General features: G+C 36.3%; 1 protein-coding gene across 2 annotated transcripts in view; it reads left to right on the top strand.

Moving 5' to 3' along the window:
- Window positions 1-16,699, top strand: part of WDR70 (WD repeat domain 70) — a 284,509-nt gene that overhangs the window by 178,810 nt on the left and 89,000 nt on the right. For both annotated transcript variants that reach the window (XM_008518461.2, XM_070586984.1), the window contains exon 10: window positions 6,614-6,788. In XM_008518461.2, the coding sequence (XP_008516683.1) occupies window positions 6,614-6,788 (175 nt within the window). The remainder of the gene's footprint in view (window positions 1-6,613; window positions 6,789-16,699) is intronic.

Below are 16,699 nucleotides of genomic sequence, written 5' to 3'. Positions count from 1 at the left end.
ATATTTAAAATGAGCAAGAGATTTCAAGAGACACTTCACCAAAGAAGAGAAATGGATAGCAAATAGTATGTGGAAAGATTCTCAAGGTCGTTAGTCATTTAGGAAATGTAAATTAAAATCACAATACCAATACACACCTATTAGAATGGCTTAAAAAACAGCAACTGATAATACCAAGTGCTGTAAAGGGTATGGAGCAATTGGAACTCTCATACATTACTGGTGAGAATGCAAAATGGAACAGCTACTTTGGAAAATAGTTTTTAATAAACTATAAGCAGTTTTTAATAAAGTTAAACATACAATTCCCATCTGACTAGTAATCCCATTTCTAGGTATTTAGCCAAGAGAAATGAAAACTTATTTTTACAAAAAACCCCAAACAAAACCCCAAAAAACTGTACATGAATATTTATAGTGACTTTATTCATAGTCACCTCAAACTGGAAACAACCTAATATCCTTGATTTAGTGAATGGATAAACAAAATGTAGTATATCCATATGATGGGATGTTTTTTAGCAACACAAAAGAATATACTACTGATATATATAACAACTCAAATATATTATGCTAAATTAAAGAAGCCAGAGTCAAAAGGCTACATACAGTATGATTCCTACTATATAATATTGGAAAAGACATACCTATGGAGATACAAAGCAGGTCAATGGTTGCCAAGGGTTAAAACTTGGGAGGGGAGGGGGTTTTATAAAGAGACAACATAAGGGGAATTTTTGGAGTGATAGAACTATGCATTTGTCAAAACTCACAGAACTGAACATTTAAAATGATGAATTTGGGGCCCAGCCTGGTGGCATAGTGGTTAAGTTTGTGTGCTCCACTTTGGTGGCCTGGGGTTCATGGGTTCGGATCCCAGGCACAGATCTACACACTGCTCATCCAACCATGCTATGACGGCAACCCACGTATAGAATGGAGAAAGACTGGCACAGATGTTAGCTCAGGGCTAATCTCTCTCAAGCAAGAAGAGGAAGATTGACAACAGATATTAGTTCAGGGCCAATCTTCCTAACCAAAAACAAACAAACAAAAAAGATGAATTTCATTGTATGTTATACCCCACTAAATTTTATCTATCTTTCTTTCTATCCCTGTATCTATTTATCTGTCCATCCATCTGTCTGCCTGTCTGTCTGTCTCTCAGTAAGAGAAGTCTAGACACAGGCACTCCAGAGTTGGTTTGGTGCTTCTAGTGTCGTCAAAGACCAAGGTTCCTTCTATTTTGTTGCTCTGATAAGATGCTTCTTGAGCTCAGCATCATTTCTAGAGTGCTGGCAGAGGAGGAAGTAAACAAGAGGGGATGAAGAACGGTCTGTTACCTTCTTTTAGACACTTTCCTAAAGTCCTACACTACTCTTCCATTTACACTGCATTGGTCAAAACATAGTTGCCATGTTTCATCACATCTAGCTGCAAGAGAGGCTGGGAAATACGGACCTTTGAGAAGAAAGCAGAATGGATGTTGGAGAATGCTGCTAACAGGATCTGTCATGTTGCTTATGGCTTCTAGCTGTCAAAGTGTCTTGTAACACTGAAGTTAAGTCTCCTGGCTCCTTACTAGGTTGCTTTAAATCCTGGAGCTCTAAGGTGCCCTTCTCTTGTTTCTGTGTACAGTTCCCAAACCCTTATTTGAGCTTACATCTTGCTAGCCAGTAGTTTATAAAATTGAGTTAGTTCAATCTTATGTCAGGCACGGGGTTTGACAGCTGTGAAAACTAGGGTTTGATAATGTTAAACAATTAAGTTCCCAAGCACAGCTTAGGGGAAAGACATGTGAAAGTTATTAAAAAAGAAAAAAACCTTCATTTGGAATAAATCATAAATATTTGACAGAAAATGCTGGCTATTTGAAATCTATACATTTAAAAATCAATTGCATTTCATTGTAAGTTGATTATACCTCAATAAAGTTGCTTTCTAAAATATTTAGATAAGCAGTGAATTTCTGTCATTTATTCAACAAATGTTTATTGAGGACCTAATATGTGTTATGTTCCTGTTATGTTCAAGAGATGGTGCAGATCCTAGGCAAACAAAGATTAAAAACAAAAAAAAGCACGCTTGCTCTCAAGGACCTCTTCTTGTAGAAGAAATACATTTTTTTTTCTGAGGAAGATTCACCCTGAGCTAACATCTATTTCCAATCTTCCTCTTTTTACTGAGGAAGATTCACCCTGAGCTAACGTCTATTGCCATTCTGCCTCTTCTTTTCCTGTATGTAAGCCTCTGTGATAGTATGGCCACTGACAGATGAGTGGTGTAGGTCTGCGCCTGGGAACTGAACCTGGGCCACCAAAGCGGAGCACGCTGAACTTAGTCACTAGGCCACCAGGGCTGGCCCATAAGAAATAGATGTTAACATGCTTGAATACAACTTATATGATTTATGTTATAAGACAGAGTTAGAAGGTAATATGGGAACCTGGGTAGAGTAAGTTCCTAGTTTTGTTCTTTTAAAAAATTATTTAGGCTGTTCCAAGTTGTTTGCGTTTCCATGTGGGTTTTAGAATCAGCTTACTGAACTTCTACTCCAAAGAAACCCTGCTGGAGTTTTGATTGAGATTGCATTGAATCTAAAGATTAATTAGGGGAGAATTGAAATCTAAACAATGTTGACTCTTCTGATCCATGAATACAGCATATTTTCTCATTTATGCAGATCTTCTTTCATTTGTCTTAGAAATGTTTTATGGTTTTTGGTGTACAAATAGTAAACATACCTTGCCAGATTCCATATTTATTTGTGCTGTTTAAATGGTATTATTTTCATAATTTCAACATCCAATTGTTTACTGCTAATCAGTAGAAAGAAAATGTATTTATGATTATCGACCTTGTATTCTGTGACCTTGTTAAACTCACTTATTCTAGTAGCATTTTTGTGTAGCAAAATCTAGTAGCATTCTAGGAGCAAATTCTTGGGGTTTTCTATAGATGATTATGTGGTCTCTTAATAAAGACAGATTTGTTTCTTCTTTCTAGTCTGTAAGCCTTTAATTTCTTTTATTTGCCTTATTTCACTGGCTGGCAATGCCAGTATAAAGAAACGATGAGAGCTAGACATCATTGCTTTGTTCTCAAGCATAAGAGGAAAGCATTCAGTCATTCTCTTTAATTAAATTACCTGTAAGTTTTTCATAGTTGTCCTCTATCAGGTTGAGAAAGTTCCATCCTATTGCTCATTTTCTGAGAGGTGGGTGTTTTTTTTGTTTTTTGCTGAGGAAGATTAGCCCTGAGTGCCAGCCTTCCTCCATTTTATATGTGGGTTGCCACCACAGCATGGCTGATGAGTGGTGTATGTCTGCGCCTGAGATCTGAACCCTTGAACCCAGGCCACTGAAGCAGAGCATGCTAAACTTAACCACTATGCTACGGGGCCAGCCCCCTGAAAGTTTTTTATTGTGAATGAATGTGGATGTTTTTTTCAAATGCTTGTCTTGCATTGATTGAGATGATCACATGTCTTTTTTCTTTTTTAGTCTGTTGATATGTTTAATTTTCTATTAAACATTATATTGTTTAGTTTTCAGTCCTTTCAATCCTTCTTTGTATTCCTGGTTTAAATACCAGTTAATCATGATGTAGTATCATTTTTATACACTGCTAGTTTGAATTTGCTGATATTTTGTCAAGGATTTTTGTGTCTCTGTTTCTTGGGGATATGGATCCATAGTTTCCTTTTTTTGTGGTGACTTTGGCTTTGGCATCAGGGTGATGCTGGCCTTATACAAGGAGCTGAGAAGTGTTTCCTCTTTTATTTTCCAGAAGAGTTTGTTTAGAGTTGGTATTATTATTTCTTGCTTGCTTGGTAGAATTCAACAGTGAAGCTATCTAGAGTTTCCTCATTGGAAGATTTTAAACTATGTTTTCAGCTTTTTTAGTCATATAGGAATATTCCAGTTATTTCTTATTGAATGAGCTTTTGTAGTTTGTATCGTTCAATGAAATTTGTCCATTTCACCTAAATTATCAAATTTACTTATATAAATTTGTTCATAAAATTCCTTTATTATCCTTTTAATGTTGTTAAGCTCTATAGTGATATCCTCTCTTTCATTCAAAATATTAGTGTTTGATATTGTCTCCAATTTTTGTTTTTTTCGTCAATCCAGCTAGAGGTTTATTAATTTTATTGATCTTCCCAAAGAGCCAGCTTCTGTTTTCTCTACTGTTTTTCCATTTTCTATTTTAGTCATTTGTACTCTCAATTTCATCATTTCCTTCTTTTTGTTTGTTTGGGTTTAACTTTCTCTTTTTCTAGTTTCTTAAGATTGAATCTTAAGTCATTGATTTGAGGTCTTTCTTTTTATATATAGTTAATGCTTTATTTTCTTTCTGTGCTCTGCTTAGCTGAATACTATGAATTTTGAAATATTCTATTTTCACATTTGTTGGATTCAAGGTACTTTCTAATACCCCTTGTGATTTTTTTCTTTGACCCATGGATTATTTAAAATTGTTTCTATTAGTTTCTAAATGTTATGGAAAAGATATATTTCCAGATACATTTCTATTATTGACTGCTTATTTAATTTTATTTTCTGACAGTATGCATACTTTATATGATTTTGGTCATTTTTAGTGGTTTAGATTTGTTTTATGGCCCAGAATATGGTCTATCTTGTTGAATGTTCAGTGTGTACCTGAAAAGAATGAACATTCAGTTGTTGTTGGGTGAAGTGTTATATAAATGTTACTTAGCTCAACTTCTTTGGTAGCTCAACTTGTTTTTGAGGTTTTCTATACCTTTACTGATTTTTTTGGGGGGGGGGAGAGGAGGGATCTACTTGTTCTATCAGTTACTGAGAGAAGAGTGTTGAAGTGTACAGCTATAGGTATGGATTTGTTCTTTCTTCTTTTATTTCTATTAAGTTTTTATATTTTGAAGCTTTGTTATTAGGGGCATATGCATTTAGGATTGTTGTGTCTTCTTGATCAGTTGACTTTATCATTATGAAATTTTCCTCTTTGTCTCTAGTTTTATCCTTGTTCTGAAGTCAACTTTGGTATTAATATGGTCACTCCAGCTTTCTTTGATTATGTTTACATGGTACATCATTTTCCCCCGTCCTTTTACTACTAATGTCTCTAAGTCTTTAGAGGCTTTTTTGTGTTTTTTAAAGACAAAATCTGCTGAGTCTTGCTTTTATCTAATCCAATCTGACAGTCTTTGCTTTATTAATTAGAGTTTTTAGGCCACTTCAAATTAATGTAATTATCGATGAGGTTGGATTGAAATCTACCATGTTGCTATTTGTTTTATATTTATCCCATAGTTCTTTTTTATCTCTTCCTGGTTTTGATGGGATTAATTTTTGTTTCCATTTTATCTCCATTATTATGTATTCATTATTAAAAATGTGTTAGTGATTGCTCTAGGATTTATAATATACATCTTCAATGTATCAAAGTTTCTCTTCTAATAATATTTTACTATTTCAAGTATAGTATAAAACTGTATGCTTCCATCTCTCCCTCCCAACCTTTGTACTACTGTTGTCATACATTTTTACTTGAACTGTTTATCTTAAAACTTCACAATATATTATTTTTGCTTTATAGCCATTTATCTATTAAAGAGATTTAAACATTCTTTTAAATGTCTTTTACATTTTCTCTCATTTGTACCATTTTTGGCACTCTTCATTTCTTTGTGTAGATGCAGGTTTCCATTTGTGTCCTATTTGTTTTTCCTGAAGAACTTCCTTTAACATTTCTTGTAGTATGTATCTGGTGGAAATGAATTGTCTCAGCTTTTCTTCACCTGAAAAAGTCTTCATGTCACCTTATTTTTGAAATATATTTTCATTGGCTATAGAGTATAGAATTTACAGTTTTTTTCTTTAAAAACTTTAGAGATGTTCCATAGTGGTTTAGCTTGGATAATTTCTGCCAAGAAGTGGCTGAACTCTTTTTTGTTTGGCTGTGTATTGTGGGTGTTTTCTCTCTCTCTTGGTCATATAGATTTTGTTCTAGCCTCCCTCAGTGGCAGTAATCCTTTGCCTGGGACTGTGAGTGGGAGGGAGTCTTGTCCCCGCTTCAGCTCTAGACTGCTGTTGCTTGTTACTTGGTGAAAACTCAGGGGCAGACAGCTTTATTTTTATTACTCCCCCAGAGGCATGAGATCTTTGCCTGGGCCCTAGAGCAGGACAGCATTCTTTTTTAGTGACTTACTTTTTCAGTGTGTTTTCTGGTGTATGTTATATAACGGCACATTAGCACATGTAAGTAATTTAGATATTAATGTGTGTGTATAGGAGGTGTATGTTCAACAGTTTTACTGATCAGAGTGTATAGTCAGAATTGTTTGGAGGCCACTGCTTTAGAGGGTCAGAACTAATAGCTGATAGATTTGAAGTAGAATTTGCCACTTGCTGTTTGATTTGATGACACCACGATTTGGATGCTTTACTTTATTTCAGTGAGTAACCTCATTTACAGATGGGGAATGTTTTATGGTGCACATTTTATTTTATTTTAAAATAATTATTAGGTTTATATGCTTAAAAGGTGAAGCTGTCTTTATGTGCTCTTTTGTATTTTAAACTCCTTTCTTTTTTGTAAATGAAAATTTCCTTATTCTTTTTAGGACTGTGAGGACATGGGAAGTAGAAAATCCAAGGAAGCAAAGAAGCGTGTTTAAACCACGGACAATGCAGGGTAAAAAAGTAATTCCCACCACGTGCACATATAGTAGAGATGGAAACCTCATTGCAGCTGCCTGCCAGAATGGAAGCATACAGATTTGGGACCGAAATTTGACTGTAAGTCAAGGACATTTAAGTCCGCTATTCTTAGAAGAAAACCACCTTATAAAGACAAACATCATGTTAAAATATTATGAAGGTCAATTTCCTGAGTTTAGCCCTAATTTAAACTTCAGTGTTAGTTGATAAAACATTGGGACTTTTGCAGTAAACAGTATTTCAGCAAACATTCCAGCCGAGTATTTTCCAATGCGTATTACATTCTTTTTTTAAAATAAATTAGATCTTTTGGTATAAAATTTAAAAAGCACAGTTCAGTTTATTATGTGGCATCTCAGTATACTTGATTTTGAGAATGAAGGTTTGACAGTAATATGAAGCAAGACTAAACAGAGAACTAGAAAACTACGTACTATATGGCAGGCACTGTTCTAGGCACTGGGAGTACTGCACATCATCCAAAATTCCTGCCCTCATGGAGTTGACATTTTAGTTCTTTAAAAAAATTATGAAGATAATATTCTTCCAAATAAAATTGCCCATCAAACATTTACATTTTGAAAGGGACCCCAGGAAGCATAGTTGTCTTTTCAGGCAGATGAGTTAAAGTTAGTTTTCTTGGAATAAGGTGAAAGGTAATGATAGGGGAAAAAGAATCCATGTTGATAATGCTGGAAATATCTCTGGCATTTTCTGTTTGTCAGATCTTTTTATTTCTGTTTTCATCTCCACTGTAAACCCCATAAAGCTTCATAACAGCACAGAGATTTTTAAAATCCTTTGAATTGTAAACTGAGATTTTACTAAGCAATAAATTTTTTAGTAACTGGCTTTCATCGTCTCTGGGTGCTGTTGATTTAAACATAGAAATTCTGAAACATGAAGTTTTCTTGTGTAGCTTTACTAGTGGTGTGTTTGGTATAGTGCGTGTATATATGCCTTTTTCTTAGAACCTATATATTTTCATAAAGTTGAGTATAGCTCTTAAAGATTGGCCTTGCATGGCTCTTGGAATAGTGAGTATTTCCTATTTCCAGTTTTTTAGAAACAAAGCTATTTGAATGCCAGTTTCCTCCCCAAAAATCTTTTAAGCCGTTCTGCTGATCACAGTCTTTGGTTCTGTTTTGTTAGAATTTAATAATACATGAATGTATAGCTTATTATACCATATCCTGTTCATTATATTTTTATTCATATTTTTACATTTGCATGTAAATGTGCGTCACCTGAAGACAAATAAAATTGAGAAGAAAAAACTTGCTAGCAGGAAACACAGCTTGATTTAAAAGCAGATTTTTAAAAAATTTATAATAATAACAATAATAATAATGATAATAAATCATCCACAGGGAAACACTAAAGCTGAGGTCAGAAAACCTAATGGCAGTAGTTTTTCACACAGTACCCAAAGAATTACATGGTAAATGAGGGCTAATACATACTTTTTGTGGCAATTAAGTAAAGCTATCATAATTGTCATATTTAATCATAGAATTCTCAATAGACCAGCTTCAACTTTAGCAAATTAAATGAAACATATTTCTTTGTTTAGAAGTAAGGTGTCTGTCTATTAATGATAAATTCCTGTGTTCTATGTATGTATGGTAGCCATTAGCCACATTCGACTATTTCAATTTAAATTAAGATAAAATACAATTAAAATTTCAGTTTCTCAGTCATACTAGCCAGTTTTCACATGCCCAATAACACATGTGTCTAGTGGCTACTTACTGAACAGCACAGATAGAGAACATTCCTATCATTGCAGAAAGTTCTGTTGGACATTGCTGCTCAAGAGGAGTGTTTGCTCCACGTCCGTTTCAGTCATATGGTGATGGAGTGTTTTTCAGTTTGGCAAGAAGGCTGTCTCTTCAGAGGAGCTTTTATAGGTCTGCACTGCCTCCCTGGCCCCTCAACCTCCAATCACCAGCATATATCTAAGCAACAGCAAGGAGGCCAGTGCTTGGTTGGAGTAAAGTGAGGGAGGTGCAGAATATGGGGAGATGACACTGGAGGGGTAACAGCATGCACCCTGACTCAGGGCCTTTGCATGTGTTGAACCCCTCAGCCTGTAACACTCTTCTCCTAGGTGTTCATATGGCTTTTTCCCCTCACCTCTTTCAGTTCTTTGCTGAAATTTTCCCTTCTCTGCAAGGCCTTCCCTGACTCCACCATATATATATAATTGCAGCCTTCCCCCCTTGAGTGGTATTCTTTATCCCTCTTATTTTCTTCCATAGTCCTGATTACCATCTGACATACTATACTGTATCTTTTACTTCCTTGTTTATTGGCTGTTTTCCTCCAGTAGGATACTGGTTCCATGAGAGAAAGGATTACTGTCTATTTTGCTCCCGGCTATGTTCCCAGAGCAAAGAACAATGCCTAATATACAGGAGATCCTGAATAAATATTTGTTGAATGAATGAGTGAATGAATGTGTTCTGAAAAGGTAAGATAAAATGAGATTGTCAGTTTGTTTCTAAGGAGACATTGAAAAATAGTAGCGTAGGGGCCCGCCTGGTGGCACAGTGGTTAAGTTTGCACATTCCGCTTTGGCGGCCTGGGGTTTGCCGGTTCAGATCCCAGGTGTGGACATGGCACCACTTGGCAAGCCATGCTGTGGTGGGTGTCCCACATATAAAGTGGTGGAAGATGGGCACAAAGGTTAGCTCAGGGCCAGTCTTCCTCAGCAAAAAGAGGAGGATTGGCAGCGGATGTTAGCTCAGGGCTAATCTTCCTCAAAAAAAAAAAAAAATAGTAGCATAACAAACTATTCTAGTTATTTGAAAACATAATAAGATACAGATATGAGAAAGAGAGAGCTAGGTAGATATTAAGATAATTTAGGGTACATCCTTAATGATGTGTAAATACACAATCTGTATTAACATAGGTAGATTTTTTTATTTTTTATTTTTTTTTATTATTTTTTTTTTATTAATGTTATGATAGATTATAACCTTGTGAGATTTCAGTTGTACATTTTTGTTAGTCATGTTGTGGGTACACCACTTCCCCCTCTGTGCCCTCCCCCCACCCCCCCTTTTCCCTGGTAACCACCGATCAGATCTCCTTATCAATATACTTATTTCCACCTATGAGTGGGGTCATATAGAGTTCGTCTTTCTCTGACTGGCTTATTTCGCTTAACGTAATACCCTCGAGGTCCATCCACGCTGTTGTGAATGGGCCAATTTTGTCTTTTTTTATGGCTGAGTAGTATTCCATTGTGTATATATACCACATCTTCTTTATCCAGTCATCAGTTTCTGGGCATGTAGGCTGGTTCCACGTCTTGGCTATTGTAAATAATGCTGCGATGAACATAGGGGTGCAACGGACTCTTGAGATTTCTGACATCAGGTTCGTAGGATAGATACCCAGTAATGGGATGGCTGGGTCATAGGGTATTTCTATTTTTAACTTTTTGAGAAATCTCCATACTGTTTTCCATAGTGGCTGTACCAGTTTGCATTCCCACCAACAGTGTATGAGGGTTCCTTTTTCTCCACAACCTCTCCAACATTTGTCACTCTTGGTTTTGGATGTTTTTGCCAATCTAACGGGTGTAAGGTGATATCTTAGTGTAGTTTTGATTTGCATTTCCCTGATGATTAGCGATGATGAACATCTTTTCATGTGTCTATTGGCCATATTCATATCTTCTTTTGAGAAATGTCTGTTCATGTCCTCTGCCCATTTTTGATCGGGTTGTTTGTTTTTTTGTTGTTAAGCAGTGTGAGTTCTTTGTATATTATGGAGATTAACCCTTTGTCGGATAAGTGGCTTATAAATATTTTTTCCCAATTAGTGAGCTGTTTTTTTGTTTCAATCCTGTTTTCCCTTGCCTTGAAGAAGCTCTTTAGTCTGATGAAGTCCCATTTGTTTATTCTTTCTATTGTTTCCCTCAACTGAGGAGTTACAGTGTCCGAAAAGATTCTTTTGAAACTGATGTCAAAGAGTGTACTGCCTATATTCTCTTCCAAAAGACTTATTGTCTCAGGCCTAATCTTTAGGTCTTTGATAACATAGGTAGATTTTTAAAAACTGTTTTCATCTCTCTCTCAGGTATAATTTCTAACTTTTAAAATATTCCAGCATGTATAGTCTTAGGAATACCTACTGACTTCTTCTGTTCATATAAAATCACCTACCAAATTCTTTGGACGTATTTTGCTCAAAGCAGTGTTGCTGCTCTTTAATATCTATCAAGAATCTACAATATGCAGTATGCTAGACTCTGTACTAAAAGAACATGCTGTATTTACTTGTATTGCAATCACTATTTGTAGACAAGGATTTTGGCAGGAAAATGAGGATCCATCGTATTCATGGAGTTTCACCTGGAGTTTTGCCTTCCCTGGACACAGGTGATGGGAAGGAATAACATTTAAAATTTGATTTGGCAATAGGGTACTTGTAGCAATTTGACCCGCTCTCCACCTGACTGCCTCCTACTGCTCTTTTGGCTTGCAGTCCCAGCCCAGATTCTGGGGCTGTCCCTTTTGGGAAAATGGTGACACGCTACACCCCTTTACCAGAAAAGGCTCAAGCCTACGAGATCCTGCAGAGACATTTCTCCAGCTCAGTGGTTGATCAGTGCCCACACTCTCTCAGCCAATCTAGAGAATGATTGGTGTGGATCACAGAAAGTTGGGACAAAAATTGGTAATCACATCAGGAGATAAGTAAGCCCCTAGTGAATAGGAGAACGTGAAGAAGAGACAATACAGGAAATAAAGTCACCAATAGTAGCTTACGTCCAGTGCACGACAAATCTTTAAATGTCTCCAATCACTGTCAGGTGACCCATGTTAAGATTAGGTTGATTTATGTCCTTTTACACCTTTCCTTTTATTAATATGTATATAAACAGGTTAAACATTTTTGCTTGTTTTTATATAGAGAAAGAATTTGCAATTTGCTTGAAAGCAACATGGACAACCTTGTAAGTGAATAGATATAGCCCTAATTTGCTTTTTTCAAAATCTCTTTATTTAAATAGAATCATAAGTTTATAAACATGAATATACACTTTTCAAAAAATTTATTGTTATTGTTACTATTCTTCTTCTTTTATTTAATTACCTCTCCTTTCGACTCTCATTGTTCTGTTTCTACCCTATATTGCTTGTAAATTACCTGGTATGTATCCTTCTGTACTTTTCTCCGTATCTCTATATCTGTATCTATCTAGCTAGCTAGCTAGGTCAGGAACATTTCACCTGGTATTTTTGAGCACCTACTACCTCACTAAGAATAAGACCAAAGACAAAAAGATCTTTTCTCTTCTTCCTGCAAGGACTCATCACTTAATCTACAGCTTTTACCCAATATGCGTTGTTCAGGTTAAAGCAGTGAAGTATTAACTACAGGGGGGAGAGAACTACATTATAGAGGAAAAAACAATATTTTATTTTTTAGACAATTTTTAAGAATCAAGTGATTTAGAAAATGGTTCTGGTTTCTTTCTTTGGGAAAAAATAGTGTATCTTTGTAAAAAATATAAAGAACAATATTAAAAATTCAAATATAGATTTTTGTCTCTTCATTAGGCCTAATACTGGGAGTCTGGAAAAATAGATACGGACAGCTCAAAGTCTACTGCATATTTCTATAACACATTTTGTAAATGACACCTGAGACATACAATTACATTATACATTACTTGGAACTTTCTGTCCATCAGTCCTGAGTTTCCTAAGCTCTCTACACCTTATTTTCCCTATTCATGAAGTGAGGGCAAGATCTCCAACCTGTCACATCTTGAGAATTGTATTAGGTGACGTATTTAAAGCACCCAGAACAGGACTGGCACGTAACAGGTTGTCAATAACTGTTGGTCTTCTTCCTCCTTTTTCTCTTTAGCTCCCAGATGATTTACAGTTTTAGTAGAATGATGAGGTTACATCTCAGGATGCTGTTTAACTAAGGCTGTGAAAGTGTCATGCGTCTGAGTTTAACAGATTTCTTTGTAACTAAAAGTATGGTTTAGGAAAATAAGAATATAGACCCCTGCTAAAGCATTCATGCAATGTATGAAAATACAGCTGCCATCAATAAATAAGAATGCTCTATATCCATTGGTTAGTAAGCCTAAGTAGATATATGAATCATAATAACTTTTTTTTACAAACGTTCAAGAGAAAGCGTCTGGCATACAAATTATTCTGTAGTATTTTTGACGTGTGTACTTTTCAAACTTTTCAAAAAAGTGTATCATTGATTCAAAACGCAAATAAACCACCAAGATTGTGTGGAATTACTTGCAGCCTCTGAAGTTAAACTCATTTATTCAATTCTGCTCCCTCCTAAAACTCCACTAAAATGACTGAAAAGGCATTTTTAAAAGCATAAACCCACATGGACAAAGAGAATTAAGAGAGGAGACCACAGCAGAAACGAGAAGTCAAGACGCATGTGTTAGTTAGAAACATGAATGGTAATTGACTTCGATAACTAGAGAGGCTGGAACCTCAGCTGTGGCCGTGGAAGCCTGTGAAAGATGAACTGGTTTATCCTGCAATTCCCTCTTCCACCCTGTGCAACCAGGTTACTGCTCTTTTTTTTTTTTTTTAATAGGAAAAAATTAGAGGCTGTTTAAATGTTTGTTAATAAAAGACTATCCAAAATATTTATTAAAAATTCTATAGAATATATCACATAGCCGTTAAAAATAAATTAATATTTTGTGCATTTACATTTCACCTTATTACCAGTAAATTGAGATTTCAACAGTCTTTCTCTTTCCTTACCCTTTAACCTGAATAGTTAATGTTCTTTACCGTCTTTACTTTGCTGACTTGGATTTAATTATTTTATTATTCCGTGGTTTCCTCTGTAAACTTGTTAGTTGCAATCATATAGAAATCTTTCTGTAATTGCACTAAGTGATTAAATCAGGAATCCTTTACTTAATATAGCCTGATACAAATAATTACTTTTACCACTTCCCCCAAATGCTAATACTTTAAACACTTTTTTAAAAAAAAATTATTTTATTGAGGTCATATTGGCTTATAACATTATGTAAATTTCAGGTGTACATTATTGTATATCAGTTTCTGAATAGACGGCATAATGTTCACTACCAATAGTCTAGTTTTTATCTGACACCATCCATATGCGCCCCTTTACCCCTTTCGCCTTCCCCCTACCCGCTTCCCCTCTGGTAACCACTAATGTGTTCTCCTTATCCATATGTTCCTTCATCTTCCCTCACCCCCACAGAAGACCAAAGGATTACTCTTAGAGGGGGTCTGTTAGAGCAACTGTATTCCAGGCAAAGCTGAGATAAGGTGAATATCTTCATATGGAGCTATGTTTCCTCTCCCCGTCCTCTATTATTATTATAATAATGGCACTTACTGAGCGTAACTGTGGGCTAGGCAGTATTTTAAGCGCTATAGATGTACTCTATCACTTAATCCTTATAACAATCCTATGATGTAGGTACTGTTACTATCATCATTTTACAGGTGAGGAAACCAAGACACAATGAGGTTGAGTTGCCTACCCAAAATTACAGTTAATAAGTGGCAGAACTGGGATTTATTCCCAAGCAGTCTGGCTCAAGAGCCTGTACGAAGGGTTAGTAACCTATGGCCCATGAGCCAAATTTTTGTTTTTAAATGTTTCTATTGTCTTCCTATGGCTGTTGTAACAAATTTAGCATGAACTTAGTGGCTTAAAACAACACAAATTTATTATCTTACTCTTCTGTACATCAGAATTCTCATGGGACTAAAATCAAGGTGTTGGCAGGACGTGTTCCTTTCTGGAGGCTTCAGGGGAGAAGCCATTTCTTTGCTTTTTCCAGTTTCTAGAAGCCACCCATATTCCTTGGCTCATGGCCTCCTTCCTCCATCTTCAAGGTCAGCAACAATGAGTGGAGTCCTTTTCACGTTGCGACACTGCGACCCTCTCTTCTGCTTCCCTCTTCCACTTTTAAAGACCTTTGTGATTACATTGAGTCTACTCAAATAACCCAGGAGAATCTCCCTAATTGAAGATCACTTGACTAGCAATGTTAATTCAGTCTGAAATCTTCATTCTTCTTTGTCATGTAGGAGAACACAATCACGGGTCCAGGGATCAGGACGTGGACATCTTTAGGGGGCGTTATTCTGTTACCACAATGGTTTTAAAAAAGTCAAAATGAGAAAAATACTTCATGACTCATGAAAGTTATGTGAAATTCAAATTTCAATATCCATAAATAAAGTTTAATTAGAATAGCCTTGCTCATTCGTTTTTGTATTGTCTGTGGCTGCTTTTGTGCTACACTAGCAGAGTTGAGTACTTGCAACAGACTATATGGCCCTCAGAGCCTAAAATATGTACTGTCTGGCTTTTTACAGAAGAAGATTTTTGACCCCTGACAGAGTTTCTGATCAGTTTTTTTTTTCTTGTGAGGAAGATTTGCCCTGAACTAATATCCATTGCCAATCCTCCTCTTTTTTTGCTTCTGGAAGATTAGCCCTGAGCTAACATCTGTGCCAGTCTTCCTCTACTTTTGTTTGTGGGATGCCTCCACAGCATGGCTGATGAGCAGAGTAGGTCCAAACCCACAAACCTGGGCAGCCGAAGCAGAGCATGCAGAACTTCAACCACTCAGCTACAGGGCTGACCCCATGATCAGCTTTTCACTGCCTTATTCTTATATAGTAATGGACAGATAAGGATCACTAGACATTTGAGGAAATCCTCTAACATGAAATACGAAGACTAAAGCAAACAGAATAACTCAGAGGGGAGAGAGAGACAATGTAGGAAACAGAAGACTATTTCAAGAAAAAAAATCTTATAGTTAGTATTCTCAGAGAGAAAAGAGAGAATATTGTAGCCAAGAAACTAAAGCAGAATACTACAAAAATTTTTGAACATTTAGACTTCAAGAAAGAGGTCTTGGAAAATAAATAGATGATACCAGCAGGGAAAGCCATAGGAGTATTGAAAGATAAAGTCAAGAAAATCTTCTAGAAAGTAGAATAAAATACAGTGAGAAAGAAAAGGTAGATTTTTATTTTATTTTACTTTTTTAAAGATTGGCACCTGAGCTAACAACTGTTGCCAAGTTTTTTTTTTTTCTTTCTGCTTTTTCTCCCCAAATCCCCCCAGTATATAGTTGTGTATTTTAGTTGTGGGTCCTTCTAGTTGTAGTATGTAGGACACCGCCTCAGCATGGCCTGATGAGTGGTACTATGTCTGCGCCCAGGATCGAAACCAGAAAAACCCTGGGCCGCTGTATGGGAGCACGTGAACTTAACCACTCGGCCACGGGGCTGGCCCTAGATTTTTAAAAGAGTCAATTCAGGGTCCAGTATTTGACCAGAAAGTTTTAGAAAGAGAAAAATTGTAGAGGAGGGAGGATGGAATTAGGTAAGAAATAGTCCCACATCCCTACCACCCCCACAAAAGAAAAAGTCTCAAAACTGAAAAAGAAAATTTTTTTCCATGTAGGAAGGGCTCATTGAATGCTCAGCACAATGAATGAAAAAGACTCACATGAAGCCACACGTCATGAAATTTCAGGGCACCGGGGTTATAGGGAAGATTCTGAAAACTTGCAGAGAGAGAGAAAATAGGAAACATGTTAACAGAAGGATAAGGGGGCCATGTAATGTAGGATGTTGGTAAGACAGTTGCTCAAGGTGTGTAGGATCATGATCATGGACTCTTAGCTCAGTAGGGAAGGAGATGAAGAGCAGGAGGGGCTGACAGGTGGAGGAAAGTTAGAGAGATCACATCATTTATTCCACAATTATTGAGTACCTTCTCTGGTCCAAGCACTGTTCTAGGCGCTGAGGATACCAGAATAAACAAAACAGAGAGAGACCACCCCCCCCCCCCACCTCAGTTTGCTTTCAAAGGCTCTGAAGAAGCTGGAAAATTGGTATTTTGAGGATTTATCAGAAGAGATTCTGCAATCTCATGTAGTGTTTTTAAGAATAAAATAAGACTTT

Source organism: Equus przewalskii, chromosome 20, assembly GCF_037783145.1.
Source record: "Equus przewalskii isolate Varuska chromosome 20, EquPr2, whole genome shotgun sequence".
NCBI lineage: Eukaryota > Metazoa > Chordata > Mammalia > Perissodactyla > Equidae > Equus > Equus przewalskii.
This window is presented reverse-complemented; position numbering and strand designations above follow the sequence as displayed.